The 18,546-nt window shown below is 36.1% G+C and overlaps 1 protein-coding gene across 13 annotated transcripts in view; it reads left to right on the top strand.

Annotated features, from left to right (window-relative positions):
- PTPRK (protein tyrosine phosphatase receptor type K) overlaps nt 1-4,324 on the top strand; it is a 393,200-nt gene extending 388,876 nt beyond the window's left edge. For all 13 annotated transcript variants that reach the window (XM_034418777.3, XM_087882792.1, XM_087882790.1 and 10 more), the window contains one exon: nt 2,735-4,324. In XM_034418777.3, coding sequence (XP_034274668.1) covers nt 2,735-2,788 — 54 coding nt within the window. In that variant the 3' untranslated portion in view covers nt 2,789-4,324. The remainder of the gene's footprint in view (nt 1-2,734) is intronic.
- Nucleotides 4,325-18,546: the final 14,222 nt, after the last annotated feature.

The following is an 18,546-nucleotide window of genomic DNA, read 5'->3' as shown; positions in this document are numbered from 1 at the left end:
GGTATTATTAGGGACAGATGAAAAATTGATAAGGAAAATATATAATTATTTACTGAATTTTAAAATGGAAGATGAACAAGTAAAGGAAACAACAATGGTATGGGGAAAAAACTTTGGCTATATGATAGAATTAGACAAATGGCAAAAACTTTGGGATAGAAACTATAAACTGACAATGGCTACAGCATATAAAGAAAATATTTACAAAATGTTTTATAGGTGGCATTTGTCACGGGTTAGGTTAGCAAAAATGTTTAACAACATGTCTGCCAAATATTAGAAATGTAATCAGACTCCAGTTACTTATTATCATATGTGTTGGACAAGCAAATATATATTGTACAAAAATACATACATACTTGGAGAAGATGATAAAGCAACACATAGATTTTAAACCAGAAATATTTTTGTGAGGTATAATACCAGACAATTATGGCAAAGGGACTATATATTTAATCTTACATGTATTGACAACAGTGAGAATAGTATTTGCACAATACTGGAAAAATGAGAACACCCCATTGGATGAAAATATAATCCGGAAGATATTGTACTGTGCAGAGATGGATAGATTGACATTGAAAATAAAAGATAAAGGAGACACAGAATACTATTTAACGTGGAATAAGTTTTATCAATGGTTAGAGAGAAGAGGTAGAAATTAGATGAAGAAAGAGTATTGTTAGAATTAAGTAAAGTATAAATATTGTTTATAATTATATATAAGTCAATATATTTAATAGGAACATAAATAAGTGAATACAATTATAAATATGATTAGAAATTACTTTGTTTTTTATTGTTGTTGTTGTTGTTGTTATCAGTATATGTGTTATCTTTTTTATTCTTTTTTCTCTTTCTTTTTTGTAAAATGGTATGCCCAGACATTACACTGTATTCAAAACACTTATATATAAATTTAAAAACTTGACAAAAAAAGAGAGAATAAAATAAGATGCTTATTGCCAGTACTAATTTGAAACCTATGAATCTGTATGTAATCTGTGACTATTAAAGGCCATTTTTTAATTCTTTGAATTCAATTTCATAACAATCATTCAAATGTAAGATAAATCAATCTACACAGCCCAACGCTCAAATTATGGAAGCAAACCTAACTAAAAGCAATAGAAATTAGAATCCCATATCAACTCTAGTGCTTCTGATGTGGGATTTTTTTAAAACAACTGACATCCTGCAATCAGAAAAGGCATAAGTAGCATATTTGCCTAGTTGTTTTCCTAAAATATTACAGGATATAAAGTGAGAAAGAGTAAAGAATGGGAAGCAGGAAGGAAAATCAATAGGCATGAGGATGAAAAGGCAAAAAGAAAGGATAACTAGGGTCAAGTTTGGGGCAAGAGTGGGGATCTTATGGCCCTTGAACTCCTACCATACTTGGCCAATTATGGCAAGAGTTATAGTCTAGGATAAATTTGTGGAATAACATGACACACCTCTTCTATGAAAAATAACTCCTTTTTCCTCTTTGGCTACCACCACCATAATTATTTATAAATCCTTTTTGCATCCTTTCCTTGGCAGAATATTCCCACTAGTAGATTTATGCACTGGTTTTGTTTTGTTCTGCTAGACTGAAGGAGGGCAGTTCCACGGATCTGTACTTAGTATCTTCCCCACTTATAATTTAAAAGCACTTCAAAACACATACTTTATAATCAGTGTTGTTTATTTTAGTATTTCTAGCCTGCTATGATTTCTAACAGCTTTGATTATATGTAAAAGCACAAAGCAATGATGCTATTCTGTTACAGTCTGAGCAGCTGCCAAAGCGGGGTATTTTCAAGGTCATGCTTTATGTGGGCAAAATGCTTGATCACATCTCCAAAAGCTGTTAAGCTGGGAGAAGAAACCAGCCAAGGAAACCAGCCAAACATTCTCACCTGACCTCCATGCACCAAGTTAATCAGAGAGCTAGAGTGAAACAGCAGTAAATTATTTTAGATTTATTTATTTTTTTGCACTTCCTGTTAAGTGCTCTATGATGGTGGTTTTCTGCACCTGGAGGAAGGGTGGGTAACTTTTTTTTTTTTTTTTAAATCAGATAGAGAGTTGACATTTCTTTTCATCGCTCAGAATATTGTTCCTTCCAGATCATGGGCCTTGGTAAAAGATATATCTTTTACCTGGTTTGTGGGGGCATAAGCTTTGTATAAAATATACAAAAGTATGAAGGCTATTGCTTAACGCATTGTAAACCGCCCTGAGTCTCCGGAGAAGGGGGGCATATAAAAATAAATAAATAAATAAATAAAATATCTGTTAGGAAATACACATTTTCATAACCATATTATAAACCATATATTTGACTTATTCAACTTCCTTTTCTTTAAATAATTTTGTGGACTTACATTAGGTTTGCTAGACTTAGTTTTATGTCTCATTCAGTTTGATGTAATACCAGCTATAGTATTAAAAATTGAGGTTTGTCAGCTGATAAATGAATGTTAATAATTTTTTTTATTATTATTTTGAAAGAGCAGAACTATTCTTTGGTAGACAAATAACTAGCAATGAGTATCATAGTGAGATATGAAGCCATTGATAGCAAGGAATTCCAATTATTATTATTTTTTTAACAAAAATCATGAACAAATATAAAAATTTGGTGAGTTAAGAACAAAATATGCAATTAAGTCTATGGAGCAGTAATGATTCCTTCGTTTTCTTTCTTTCACAAATGCAATGTAACTTGTGTTTTTTGCTCTATTAGGAACAATATCGTTTCTGCTATGATGTCGCACTGGAGTACCTTGAATCATCTTAATATGAAAGGATAAATACAATCAAGTGAACCAAATAATATGAAATTTAATAAACTGTGTTTTGGCATCCGCTGTTGAATCTGTGAAGAAACGTTTTAGTGAAGGGGAGACTTAATTTTTAAATGCAAAAGTATTTTTCTTAATAAATGGTGTAAAGTATATATATATACACATATATATATGAGAGAGAGAGAGAGAGAGAGAGAGAGAGACTGTTGTTCTGTCCCTGTAGACAAACTGAATATAGTGCCACAAAAATAAATTAAGAGTCAAGGCAGAGCACATCTGCTATTCAAAGTAAAACTTTCCAGTGTTTGCATATTCCGCTGTCTCTCAGATACATTAGTCCTGTCATCTCTTGCATGTATCTATTCTACTGAATGTTTTATTTCACAATTGTTCTTAATTTCATACTGTTAAAATTTTTTAAAAACACTGTGTACAGATTGATAATCTGTAGGTTTTATGTGCTGCAAGAATATATATCAAGAGAGTACAGCCACACATCCCACAAACATTTTTTTAAAAAATGACTTATTTTACTGTGCAATGACAGTCTGATCAAAGTTCTTTATAAAGAAATTCAAACATAAAGCCAAAGACTCAAGTGTAAATATGTTTATATAGGAAAGAAAGCACATTGTATTTATTGTTTACTGACATTCCTTTTTGATGGTTGGACAGAACCATTTTTTTTTTCTTAGAAACATTGTTGCTGAAATCAAGTGTAAATGATTTTTTGTAGATTATTTTTTGTATGTATTGTGTAAGTAGAAGGAGAGAGAATGAAAAGATCTTTTATGGATAAGCCAGAAAACATTGATATACTTTTTTGGTCGGTGTGTGTACACGCTTATGAATGAAATTCATGTATTGTAAACAAGAAAAAGAAACCAAACATAAAACTTCTTTCTCAAACTATATAGAGGTGGGTTGTTTTTTTGTTTTTGTTTTTTTCAGTTTATAGTAATAACAAATCAGATAGAAACTGCACATATATATAACTTTGGGAGTTTCGTTAATTTTTTTAAGGAGTAAGTGGGTTAATAATGAATGCTTGACACACAGAGCAAATACGAAAATAAATAAAAATGCAAGTTAATAACATTTATTTTAATGTTTACAGTTGAGGCACAAGTTCTAGGCCACCACACTAATGCATTCTTCCCTTCTGCAATGCTGAAGGAATCTTCTGATCCTCATTTGTGACTTCCCGGCTGAGCCAAGAAATCAGCTTTGGTCCAAGGCTTCAAAGAAGCTCCAGCTTTTCTCCCAGTGGTAGTCTAGATTTGTGGAAATGGTAGCTTTGTGTTCTGACAAAGCCAAAATGGATTGAATCAATTCAAGAGTTAGGTGATAGCTTTGGTATGTTTTTTACTTTGCTCTTCATATGCACATTCATAAGCCTGGACATATTTTCATAATGGGGAAAAAAAAACATTTACTGTGTCCTGTTGATTTTTTTTATCAAGAGTAAATGATAAGGTGCTGATGAATATTCATGTAAAATAAGAGTGAATTAAAGAAGTTTTATAAAATATTAAGTTCATGTGTCCTATTTTGATTACACTTATTCCTTTATGGGGGAAAAAACACACACACAATATAGTTCCCTTGTGCAAGATAATTCATCTCAAACGAATAAAAAAAAAATTGGTGGAAACTAGTCCAAGATCCACAACTGTTTTTATACACTGATACAAAAGTCTCTGGGAAGCCAAATATAAAAGAATGCATGGTGTGTTAAATATAAAGGTCTTAAAGGGAAGTTTTTCATGAAACAGGATTACAGTATTATTCTACCATATCTATTTAAGGATCTTTGAAGCTACTAGTGACTTTGGAGCTGGGCATCTGGAGGGTGGCCCTACACACAGGGAGAAATTAGCTTGGTATAAAAGACCCTAAACTCCTGAGATAATGTAGTGCCTCATTTGGGCCTCCTGCTCCTACCAGAGCCAGTTCAGGACATGGTACCTTGCACCAGGCTTGGGGTCACCCCCAACTTTCTGGGAGGACCATCAGGATCAAGGCCTACTTCCTTGCCACTAGGACCAATGTGGCTCCTTCCTATATCTTTTAAGTGCTGCTTTGCATTCAAGTATGGCAAGCTAAGGGAAGGAAGCATTCCTAATTCCTCATTTTTTAAAAATAATAAAAAAAGGCAAAAACTAACACAACAATAACTTAAATACAGTAGTGACTGAGATGGCTAGCTGATTGGCTTCAGAAACTTCCCAGAACTCCATTTTGTTCGTGCCTATCAGAAACCGAAGTCCTTATTCAGTGGCAGATTGGGAAAGTCCAGCAGCAGGAAGTGCATCTTAAGGAAGAACTTGTTCCTCCAAATCAGTATTCAGGTATGAAAAGTGGGGTGTCATCAACTTCCTTAAACCCAGTCTATGGCTCTATATACTTGCATCTGGGATAATCAGTACTGACATCGATGGGCAGAGACAATTAAGTCTCTTGTCTTTGCTTTCCCCATCAAAATATAATGTTGCTAATAAAATAATCCAACAGATATGGTAGAATACTACTGTAATCCTGTTTCATGAAAAACGTCCATGCTTCTGATTCAGGTTCAAGATGCACAGTTTCCCAAGCCCACTGAGATATATGTATTCTTTCTGCATGCATATGTCTCACAGTTGGAATGGAAAAATAAATTGCAAAAAAATATCTCTTTAAAAACAAAATCAATTATTATATCTACAATATTTTTTTTAAAGGTTAAGGTGAAAATACTATAATAAAGTAACGAAAGCTGTTTAGATGGAATATACTATCATCACATACAGTAATACAAACGTACACGATGTTGAATTCACTAAGCTAATTTAAACAACCAGCCTTGTGTGGCATCTTTCCCTAGATTTTTCTTTTGTTGCCCATGTGGAATTTCAAATAAATTACCGTTGTTAATGATCTGATGTGCCATAATATTAAGCTAATGGACTGTGTGCAGCTTAGTAGATGTGTTAAAATCTCTAAAAATAGCACTAAGTAACTATGGTACTGAATAGCTCTTGTGGAATCTGCAGTTCCAAAAAAAAAAAAGAAAGAAAGAAAGAAAGAAAAAGGATTCCTGGTTAAGGAATCATCAAATCATCAATTGATCCATACTTTGAATTCTTATAGAAGTCAACTAAAACGTCATGGGCTGGCTCCATAAATGGCACACCAATTCATTTTCATTACTTGCAGTATAACTAAATGGCATCCCCACACTTACCATTTACATTGATCCTCTTGTGTGCTCATGCTGGCTTGCCTCTGAAACAGTTGAAGGCAGTCCTGTCTGAACTGAAATACTTGGGCAAGGACATCAAAGGGATTTACTCAGCTTCTGGCTACTACTTCCTTTCCTTTGTTGTGGCTCTCCAGTCTTGGTCTCCCAGGAAAATAGCCCATTGCTATATGTCTTCTGGGACATATATGTTTTTGTATGTGAAGCACATACATACACTTAAATGGAATGTATATCTATATAAAGTTAACACATGAAAATGCATTACATGCAGATACAGCGAGAGTAAAAATTCCTTACTTACCACTATGCTTTTTATTTGCTTTTTAGTATTTTCCTAACCATAAGTACTAAAAGAATGTAAATTTTGGTTTGGTTCCTCTTCTGAAATGCAGCAGAATGCTTTTAAAAAATTACTTCCCCTGAGCTTCCTTTTTAAAAAAAAAAAATTAAAAAAAAAAAAACAGTAATAGCAGACAATACAAACTTAACTCAAGAAGGAAAGAAAAGGAGAGATCAGAAAGTGCAGGAAAAGAAAAACAAAGGAAAATATTTAAAGAACTTATTCCTTATTTTCATCACAACTAGAAACAAACTTAGAATTCTTGGCCTCCTATAAGGTTACATGCAAGTACCTCTTTGTCCCGTATCTTATCCACACACAAATCTATAAATACATTTCAGCATTGGTATCAGCAAAAGCCACAAAGGGTTTCCAGAATTTTATAAAAACGTGATTTATGTTAACTTTGGTCAAACAAGCCAACTTTGCACTCCTTTTGCTTCTAGGAATTTTAATAGTTAATTCAGATGTTGTTATAGGCTTTGATTTCTCTTCAGATTTTCTTTTTCCTATCTTATAAGTCTTCTTCAAGGCTTTAACAAACCTCTTTTGTAGATCCAATAAGGAATCATTGTCCAGGTCATTCTCTTGATTTGTCATTTGTATTCCTACTTTAACTGTCATCTTTCTCATAATCCAAGGTTTTTCATTTTCCAGTATTTCAACAATTTCTTTATATTCTAGTTTTCTGCATAAGGCTTGTTTCAGCATAAAGTACTCTCTTTCACCTATGACATTTCTTTTAAAATATCATTTGGACATAGTTTATCCATGGATACAGAACATTGCTGTCATTGTACATGCTAGTTTCTGTCCCCTTTCTTCAAATAACTCCTGTATTTCAACTATCAAATCACTTTGTGTCATTTTCTCCCAGTGTTGACCAAAGACAAAATACTTTCTTTCTTTCTTTCTTTCTTTCTTTCTTTCTTTCTTTCTTTCTTTCTTTCTTTCTTTCTTTCTTCCTTCCTTCCTTCCTTTCTCTCTCTCTCTCTCTCTCTCTCTCTCTCTCTCTTTCTTTCTTTCTTTCTTTCTTTTGCCTGAAATCTTTAGTCCCCTCTAATGATTAATTTCTGAAATCATAAAGTCTTGAATTTTTGTTATGATTTAAGGTAAACTAAACAATTCAATTTATGTGAAGAAGCTGTTTATTTATAACCAAATTACCACTTTGTGAAAATACTGCAGGTCCATCAAAGGTTTACTTTGAGAGGAAAATTACTTTGTGCTTCAGATTATAGCAAAAGTGTTTTGAAATGTATTTGGCTTATCTTTATTGCATTTAAGAGATCTGAAGATGCACACAAGAGCCTTTATTGAAATAACATTACAGATCAGACCCTCCTTGGTAATATATTTTTAAAGAGGCCAGAACAATTCTTGGGTGTCATGAAAGAAATGCCCCTGAAGTCTTTTATATGGAAACTCTGCTAAAAGGAAAAGACAGTGAATTCATTTACATTCATTTGTTCAAGACTGATCTTCCCAGTGGTATTTATCCAATCACTTTACCTAATTGTTTCTGATGGTTTGCCTATCAACTCAACAACCCTTTCCATGTGGGAAAGCAAATAGCTTGATATTTCTCGGCAGCAAAGTATTTTTATGATATTTAAAAAAGAAATCTAGTTATTTCTTTTAGTTTCCCAAGATGCAAGAAGAAATTAACAGATTAACAGAGTTGGAAGGGACCTTATAGGTCATCTAGTCCAACCCCCCGCTCAAGCAGGAGACCCTATACCATTTCTGACAAATGGCAGTCCAGTCTTTTCTTGAAAATCTCAAGTGATGAAGCTCCCACAACTTCTAAAGGCAAGCTATTCCATTGGTTGATCGTTCTCACTGTCAGAAAGTCCTCCCTCATTTCTAGGTTGAATCTCTCCTTGGTCAGTTTCCATCCATTATTCCTTGTCTGGCCTTCAAGTGCTTTGGAAAACAGCTTGACCCTCTCCTCCTTGTGACAGCCCCCTAAATATTGGAACACTGCTATCATGTCTCCCCTGGTCCTTTAGTCTCCAGTCCCCTAATAATCCTGGTTGCTCTCCTCTGCACTTTTTCTAGAGACTCAACATTTTTTTAATAGTGTGGTGACCAAAACTGGATGCAGTACTCTAGGTGTAATAATTCTGGAAGATCCAATCTGGGTCAGTCACTGGCAGCAGAGATTTAGTCTTCCAAGCTTTTGGACATGTGCAGGAGCCCATACTCAGGGAACTTCTCTCTACTGGAATGTGTGTTTTGGATCATATTTATGTGCTGCTTTCTATTGGTTGATTAGGGGTGAGGACTTGGCAGCACAAGGAAGAAACAGTCAATCGCCAGCCATCAACACACTAATCAACCAATAGAAAGGCCTCACATAAATATGACTTAAAGCTCACATTCCGGTAGAGAGAAGTTCCTTGAGGATGGGCACAAGTCTGAAAACTCAGAAGACTAAACTTCTGGTTCCGGTGACTGACCCAGCTTGGATCGTACAACATTATCCTGGGACATGTATATTTGCCTTCATTCATGAGAAATAATTCTGATTTTCTGGCACTTTACTTAGGATTCACTCTTACTACACAGATAAGGATAAACTTTTAAGAAGTGAGAATTTCCTCCAATGTAGGGTTAGCAATTTGCCAGTGATATACAGGACTACATTCTATGAGATAAGATCATTCATGTTAACGTGTGGGATTTTAATTTCACACAGAGTCATTACTCTAGAACATTTTCTTACAGTAGATTTAAATACAGAGCTAGATGACGATGTGACCAAAGTAAACCAGTGAAATTATTATCATGCTCAAAGTAGGAAAAATAGTATGGGCTGAACTTTGTACTTTTTTATATTACATTCTCTGCAACTTAGCAGCATTATGGAGAAAGAATTGGTAAACCAATTCTTTTATTTTTTAAAAAGAGTTTTATTTTTTTTTAAAAAAAATGATGTTGGACTAGTAAAACAATAGTCAAACAGACAATATCAAGTTTATGTGAAGTCAGCAGCAAACCATGAAAAACTATCTATAATCAAAATATAAAACCCAAAAGATGTACTGAACGTCCAAAGAAAAAAATGTTTAAACAAAGGGAAGAGTATACATAAACAGAAAGAATGGCTAGGTCACATTTTGAGACTGTCTACTGTTTTATTTAAGTAATCAAAAGCTCAGTGAGTTTTTTTTTTTTTTTCATGAAAGGAAATGATATTAACAAGACAAACAAAGGACAAAGAAGAACGTAAGACAGCTGGTGGAGAGGTTCAAGCGATTATTTTTCTTGAGTATGTTAGATTATACCTTTTTATGTGCCTGAGAATAGTTTTATAGGAAAGTTCAGTCTGTAAATAAGTTTCCTACAGTTTTTACAAATCCACAACTCAAATGAGTTTTCATCTCAAAAATAATGTTCTATTCAAAATGACATTTTGTCATTCTGACATTTAAATGTAGCTAGTAGTTCCTGCTTTTTGTAAAGCACTGAGAATAAATTGCTACAGTTCTTCTATCTACTTTGCCCCATTAAAAATTGTTGCCATAGAAGTTCTTACATAAGAAAGGGAGTGTTGTCTTCTGCCTTAGTACAATATAATGTTTAGGGTGGAAGTGGTCAGTGAATAGAATGAAACATAATTAGAAATCAGGACTTTCCAAAGTGTTTGAAAGAGGGGTATGGAAGAGCATGGACCAAACTACACAGATTTTTAAAGTACACGTTTTCTATGGCTGTTTTGAAAGCTTCTCTGGCTGTCTTTACCAAATGAAGTAGCTGCACGTGGTGTACTGTCCCCGTCTCACACACGCACCCCCACAGACAGGCAACAGCTAAAGAACTCAGCCGACAACAGTTTTATCTGTTATCAGAATTGGCAGCAACCCAGTGGCTGGCTGTCAGGTATTCTTTACTCACAAGGGGGAGTTTCTCCTTTCATCCGGGAACAAAGCCAATACATAATAATCAACAAAGTCCAGTAAATACAAAGAAGGTTGTCTGATATCCGTTTTTTGCTTGTCACAGAGCTGAACCGGCCACCACACCCTCTTTTATACCCTGTGGGGTATGGTCCAATAACTCAGCCTAATCCCTGGCACGCCTCTTCTTCTGTTGCACGAGCTTATCTCTGTGATTCTGCCGAGGATCCAGCCAAGACTCATCTTCCTCATTACTGTCAACCTGTGGCTGTGTGGACGTGCTTGGCCCCGGGCCTATCTCTTGACCTTTGGTGGACACCGAAGGCATTGCCAGAGTGGAGGGTCCTGGAGAGGGAGGCCTTGCCAACTCCTCTCCTTCACTCTCGGAGTCCTCTCCTGCCGATAACACAGGTAATGGAGCCACAACACGTGGTAGCTCCATCCCCCTTGTCCCTATTTTCATTAACTTCCTAGCTTTAGATCAAGTGCTTCAACATCCCGCTCTATGCTTCAATCCACCCAGAATGCAAGAAGAACCAAAACAGACCAGCAGGACAACTCATCCGCTCATTCCATGCCTTTGGAACATCGATTCTGAGACATGTTTAGAACATCTGAAAAGATATGTTGTAAACATAGTTTATCAAGTTATTTACTTAGCTTTTTCCTCCTAAATTGCTGCTGCATTTTTAGTGTATATTCCTGAGGGGATTGTGGGTCCAGTGGAAGTCATGCTCCTTTCAGCCACTTTCTAGGCATTCAAAAGGAATCTCTTGGGTGAAAAAGATCTTCAAATATTTTGGTCTGTTAAGACTCCTTTATAAAATTTATTATCCCGCCATAGAAATCTCATTGGAAATATATCTTGGTATCTCCTAAACTCTAGTAAACTTGAACTATTTAAGATCTATTATTGGCTATTTAGACTTCTCCAAGTATGTGAGTCTGCTGTGAACTGAGATTACATTTTGCTCCTGTTTGGCTTTCAAGATTTGTTTTGCTAAATTAATATTATACACGAGATTCAAAAAGTTTGGTTGTTTGGTGCGGTGGTCTTATTTAAGATATGACCTCCATATTGGAGGTCATTTCCATGCTGATGACTTATAACATCTTCACTGCATTATCTAGCCATTGTTGGAAGTGAGCAACAACTTATCTGTATTATTATAATTCTGGGAAACAATGCTTTAAGAAATCTGGAAGATGCTATACTCTTATGCAAAAAATTATCTAACCAGAAAAAAACAAAAACAAAATCAATTTAAAACTTGTTTGTATTGTATTTTTGAAAACTGCATGTGAGGTATGTCTATCTCACATAAACTAAATGGAAAAACAAATACATTGGGATCAGACAGATAATTATTGAACTGTAACAGTATATACAAAAGGAACAAGCCAAAAGATTTCACAAATAGTATATTATTGTCCATTATATATAGGGGCACTTGACTTTACCCATACTTCAATTTACTGTTTTGGAGACATCCCCTGTGATGTGAGGATATGATGTGATGTGAGAAACAAAGAATTTATGCCCCCTATCGAGCTGAAAATAAAATTTAAGGCATAATATGGTATAGGGCAGTGATGGCTAACCTTTCTGCCATTGCTTGCCAAAAGCAATGGGGAGCATGGGGGGGGTCGAGCGTGCACGTACCCAATCCATAATTCAATGCACCCTGCCCCCCCATGCATGCACATGCGATCCCCCCCCATGCGACCCTGCTTTTGGCAGGTGATGGCATGGTGGGCCCAGTAGGCCCATTTTTTTGCCCTCCCCAGGCTCCAGAGCTTTCTAGGAGCCTGGGGAGGGCAAAAACGGCCTTCCCCACTCCCGACTTCTAGTGGGCCCAAAAGGCCCAAAAATCAGCTGGCCAGTGCATGCATGCAGGCTGGAGCTGATCTGGGGCAATGCTCGTGTGCCCACAGATATGGCTCCGCGTGTCACCATTGGCACACATGCCATAGATTCACCATCACAGGTATAGGGTTTCCTGCCTAAGCAGTGGGGTGGACTAGAAGACCTCCAAAGTCCCTTCTAACTCTGTTATTCTTTTCTAATACCATTTCCTTTTGGCATAAGCAATGTTTACTCAGACATTGCTGGACTTCCTTAAACATTTGTTAACAAGTAATTATAAAGATGATTATATTTAAGTTGCCTTTTATTATTCAATACAAAACAAAAAGCTAGGACATTTGATCTAGATCTTTGAGGAGCAAGAAAAATCAATAGGCATTACCATATTATAAAAATAACTAATAACGATTAGCAATACATCAATGTCTATACATAAAATAATAGGTTTTTTAAAATATTAATTCTTGTTTAATATGTCAAATGGCTTTCTTTTGGTAAATTGTATAATTATGTACAATTATATAATTCTGTATAATTTGTTTCATAATTGTCTATTAGCTCAAATAATATTTAAGTTGTTTCAAATGCAGTCAGTACTAAAGTGTGCCAAAATTAAATCTGACAATTTTCTGTGAGACAAAAGGTAAAAGAATTTCATAAGTCTGACAATATTTTAGAGTCATTCCATATAATCAAGAATTGGAGATTCATAGAATATATCTAAGCAATTCTGGTGGGATAGCAGATTAACAGATTAACAGAGTTGGAAGGGACCTTGTACGGATCTTGTAGTCCAACCCCCCACCCAAGCAGGAGATCCTACACCAGGGGTGAACTGCTCCCGGTTCAGACCGTATCAGGCGATCCAGTAGCGATTGTGGCCGGTGGTTTGGAGAACCAGTAGTGATGGTGGTACAAGGCTCCGCCCACCTGCCCAGGTGTTGTTACTTCCTATTTTAAGTAATGTGTTTTTTACCCTCTGCCCATGTGCAGAAGGTTTTGCGCATGTGCAGAGCATCTGCGTGCACATGTGACACATGCACTTCCGACCGGTAAGGAAGGTAAGTAGATTTCACCCCTGCCCTACACCATTTCTAACAGATGGTAGTCCAGTCTCTTCTTGAAAGCCTCCTAATTTCTGAAGGCAAGGTGTTCCATTGGTTGATTGTTCTCACTGTCAGAAAATTTCAATGACAAATGAGTCAATGATGATTTAGGAAAACTAACTTACTGGCTTCTCCGCTTCCTTTTAGAAAGAAATACAGACTGTGATATCAGAAAGTCTTTAAAAGTTGTGATCCACTGAAGTAATTGGATGCATTATATAATTTGTCCACTGAATATTAAAGATTCCTTTAATATTCCCACAATCATTGATGTGTAGAGGTTATTAAGAGGTGTTGTATGTATTGTGTTATTCATCAAATGTGTTTGTCATGAGCTATACAAGCCTCAATATTTGTTTATAAACATAGCATCAAGCAAAAGTTTTAATAGCTTCGACCAATCATCGGTAACATACAACATTGTCAGCCATGGACTCACATTAATGGCAAGACAAGAGTCTTATCTTTCTATAGCACCTCAAATAGCAATAGTAATAGCACTTAGACTTATATACCACTTTACAGTGCTTTACAGCACTCTCTAAGCAGTTTACAGAGTCAACATATTGCCCCCAATAATCTTGGTCCTCAATTTACCCACCTTGGAAAGATGGAAGGCTGAGTCAACCTTGAGCCTGGTGAGATTTGAACTGCCAAATTGCAGGCAGCCGGTAATCAACAGAAATAGCCTGCAGTACTGCACTGTAACCATTGCACCACCACAGCTCACTTCCAAAAGATTTGGATGGAGTACAGTAGAAGGGTGAAGGTCTATTCATTCAATATTACATTATATTACATTAAAGCATGATAAAAATCATTTGATCAGCAAGAAACATTGTGAAATACAAAGCATGCAGGGCATGTTTGAGTCCATCCCCTTTTATTTGGAAATGAGCTCCCTAGGATATAGCAGGACTTACTACTAAATAAATGTACCTACAACTATCTTCAGAATTAGTGCAATTAGAGAGAGTAATGCTAATTCTACTTCACATGTTGAGAAATAGATTGTCAAAGAAGGTGGGCTTTTTGCTTGTTTATTTTTTTTACCTTAATGATATTCCATTATATAGGAATTAAAACCAATCATTTAAATTAAGCATTACAATTGGAGTATAATTACTAGTTTGGATGTGCACATCATTAATACAGCATAAATGTTTCTGTTCATGAAATTAACTCTTAGTGATTTTTAATTGCAAGAGAGAACAGATTGAGTTACTTCCTTCTTTAATTACATTGGTGCCAATAATCAAATAACCTTCATACTGGGATTACATGGCAGTTCCTGGAAAGAGCAACAAAGGGTCGTAAAAGAGTCTTTTGTGTTAGTTGTCAGTCAAAGGAGTATCTGGCCATCTGAGCTGTGAACCAATATTCCTCTCAGATTGCCCCTTTATGCTAGTTAGCAATTCAATTGCATTCAGAGAGCTGAAAGGTTTAGTGAAAAAAGTTACCTGTTCTTGAATCACTCTTTTTGTAACACTTTCCTTTTCACAAAGCCAACTTGTAATTCAAGCTGAAGGGATTCTCTGGTGTCTCTTCTGTTCCCATGCTTTAGCTGAGAATCTTTTTTGTTTGCCAGTGTAACAGGGCAAATGAGGACACATGATTAACCAACACTATTATCCATATGTTCTCTCTAATATTACAGAGAACATGCTAATGAGATCTTTTCTATCAGACTTTAACAGATAGAATGAAGTATTTGCCACTGCACTATACAACAACTACAGGAGTGGGTTCTAAAATATTTTACTACCAGTTCTGTGGGCGTGGCTTATTTTGTGGGCGTGGTTTGATGGTCATGTGACAATTATTTAGGATTTAGCAGAGGTACTGGTCTACCAGGCTTTTAACTGCTTGCAGAGCTGTACCGATCTACCCATTTATTTTTTGCAGGCATTGGTCTACCCATTTATTTTTGCAGGCACTGATCTACTCATGTATTTTTGCAGGCACTGGTCTATTCATTTGTTTTCTTTTAACACTGATCAGCTGTAGGGCGGCCCTTTGAAGCCCCGCGCCAAGAGTTTAAACAGTTTTTTTCCCTCTAGCCATCAGCTGGGACTCAGGAGGCAGCAATAGATTGGGGGTGGGGCCAGATAAAAAGTAAGAATAACGCAGGGGGTGGGGGGGTGGGGGGACGGGGGGCGTGGGAGCGGGGGGCGGGCGGGAAGAACTGGTTCGGTGATGTCATATTGTCACCGCTACTGGCTTGGGAGAACCAGGCCGAACCAGGAACCCACCACTGAACAACTAGACCAATTCCGCCTCTTACATTTCTAGTTCTTTCTCTTTCCTTTAGAAAGTGAATTATTTTTGGCTTCATGTGCCCTTACATAATGGTGTTTGATATTTTCCTCACTACCCTGTATGCTCTTGTTTTTTCCTCTAACAAGTCTCACTGAGCTTTGCATTGAAGTAAAATCATGAATGAGCACACTAGAAGTTGGCTTCTTCTAAAGGCAACATTATATTTAAAATTAATGGCATGTGTATGACTGAGACATTTCAATTTTCTTCCCGTTTTAAGAATGAATATTTAGATTGTATATGTTGTTATGTTTTGTTCCTGTCTATTGTTGTTCTATTCTTTTTGTCTGTTATTTTTTTCTCTTAGCGATTTTACTTGTGAACTGGCCAGTCACTGGAACATAGGCAGCATGCAGATTTTAAAAATAATTATGTTTTGCCTGTGCTTAATCAATGCAGAGTTCATAATAGTAAGAGGTGGGTGAAATATATGTTTAATTAATCTCAATAATCATAATTTTAATATATTTTAAATCTTTGCAGAAGTACCTAAAACCAGCAGTAGTGCTATATTCTACTGAATGATACTTCTGTTGACGCATAATATTGATGTCATTTAGAAAAGGCATTTGTCCTAATTGTGTAGCTATCTCAGTGGTGGGTTTCACTTACCTTTGCTACCGGTTCGCACATGTGCGCTCGCTTCGCTCGTATGCACGCTACTTCTGCTCATGCACAGAACGTATTTGATGACGTCTGGGGGGGTGGGGGTGGGCAGAGCTTCCCACTGCCGCTACTACTGGGTCACCCGAACTGGTAGCAACCCACCACTGGGCTATGTCATTGGGAAGTTAAGCCAAGATTAGCAGTTAAGTGTGACATTTCAACTTTGTTATTTTCATAGTTGGAAATTTTTTGAGTTTCTAGAGAGGCTTTGAGGAGAAGCAATTTTGTCGGGCTAACTTTTTTTTTTTTTTTAACAAATAGGCTTGTGAAGATGCCATCTGTCAATGTTATAGATGGTTTAGGGCCTCCCAACACTGCTGAGCAGGCATGAAGCCACAAACAAATGCTGCATTGGTTTATTGTTCTATATATCATACCTGTATAATAGGTAATGGGAGGAGATGTTCTGTGCACGGAACAACTACTTTTGGACAATCAGAGTATGGAGTGAAATCTCTGTGCTGCTTATGGTTTGCTCTTTACAGAATCTGCTTTGGAAGGAATCTGAAAATGAAATGAAAGTTATTTGCCATTCTGTTTTCATTCTTCTAAGTCAATGTTGTCTCTTGCAACTGGAATGTTAAACCATGTTCTGTTTTCAGTTCCCCTGTCTGGGCCAACTGAGACCAATCATGGCCTTTCTGCTAGTAGCTTAGGCCAGGTGTGACTGTAGCTTTGTGATCTAAAGGGGTTTTTTGAGCAAGCATCAGACATGGCGGGAATAGACAGGACAGCGGGAGACACTATAGAAGAACTGCTGAGGGAGAAAGATGGAAAAGATAGAATCGTGAGTCAGCTACTGTGAAAGATCCCTCTTAGCTGAGTTGCAAATTCATAGCAAACAATTATAAATGTCTGATTATTTGTTTGTCTGCAAACTGTCAGTGTGTCATCTTGAAATACCATCTGTTGGAATGTAAACTCTACTGATGTGAATTGGTTGACAACTAATCCTGTCTCCATAATTTACCATGGAAAAGTACCAATGATATAAAGTGAGAGGTTGTAATTCTCCTTACTCTCAGGAGAACAAGAGTCTGTGGCATTTATTTCATATACTCGGTTATAGAGAAATGAACACGTCATATGAAGAAGCAAGGAATCAAAAATTAAGCCTGAAGCCAACCAGATTTTGTCCAGTTAACTGCCATACTTCAGTATCACTTGGGCCTTGACCAAGTAAAAACCTGAATTTCTTTAAGTCAAGGTAGGCAATGCATCAAGTATTAGAAATCCAATCCAAAGCCTGTATATACAGAGTTTGTTCATGGATTTCCCTTTATTAAAAAAACCAAAAAACTATCTAATTCTGTTCAGAATCATCTTTATAAAATTTGATTCTATAAAGAGACTGGGAAAAACAATCAATTTGGTGTTTTCTCTATACGAAAGAGATCATGTTGATCATTCTTTGGATAATATATGTGAGCCCGATAATCTGGTTATAATATGGGAGTGCCATTTACCTATCACTTTAACAATTACATTTTGGATTATTTGTGAGTTCAAAGCCATGTGAATAATTCACTGACTGAAAGCATAAAATTGTCTTTCCTACTGCTCAAAGGAAGATGAAATTCCAGCTTAATTTTTTTCTAAGTTTAGTCTTAATAGTCCATGTTTTTCCCTTGCCCCACTTTAAAGGCGCTATCACTGTTATTACAAGGAACATTTTCACAGAAGAAACAAGAAACATTTTTTTCAGCAGTGTATATTATTATTATTATTATTATTATTATTATTATTATTATTATTATTATTATTTATTAAATTTTTATACCGCCCTTCTCCCAAAGGACTTAGGGCGGTGTACCGCCAAGATAAAAAACCAACAATATAAAAGTTAAAAACAATTTAAAATTATTAAATAGTTTGGCCAATAATCTAAAATAAAATAACATGCAGAATGAGAAAGAGAAAAGTCATGAGTAATGTGCATACTGTATGAAGTCCTGGTTGAACTCAAAGTTGGTGAGATCACGACTCTTGAGCATGGTAGTAGGAGATAGCTATTGAGCACAAAAGTAGGGAATCGAGATAGCCTGGTTACTATTTTCAAAACAAGGGGAATGATTTCTGAAAGCTGAAATGGTGAACAGGGGTGCCTCATCGTTCTGCAAGGAGAAGATAATTTTTAAAGGTAAGGGAGCCTTCAGAATTGTTGTTTCTTTGCAGAGAGCAAAGAAAGGCTCACTTTAATTGGAGAGGAACAAGTCCCTGGCATGCTGTCCGTAGTGCAATGTTTTTATTCTTGTTTGCTCTTAGATAGTTTTCAGTTATTTGGTTTCTAAGCAAGATTTTCTGCTA

The sequence above is a fragment of the Pantherophis guttatus genome, chromosome 1, assembly GCF_059756535.1.
Source record: "Pantherophis guttatus breed Tessera chromosome 1, ASM5975653v1, whole genome shotgun sequence".
Lineage (NCBI taxonomy): Eukaryota > Metazoa > Chordata > Lepidosauria > Squamata > Colubridae > Pantherophis > Pantherophis guttatus.
This window is presented reverse-complemented; position numbering and strand designations above follow the sequence as displayed.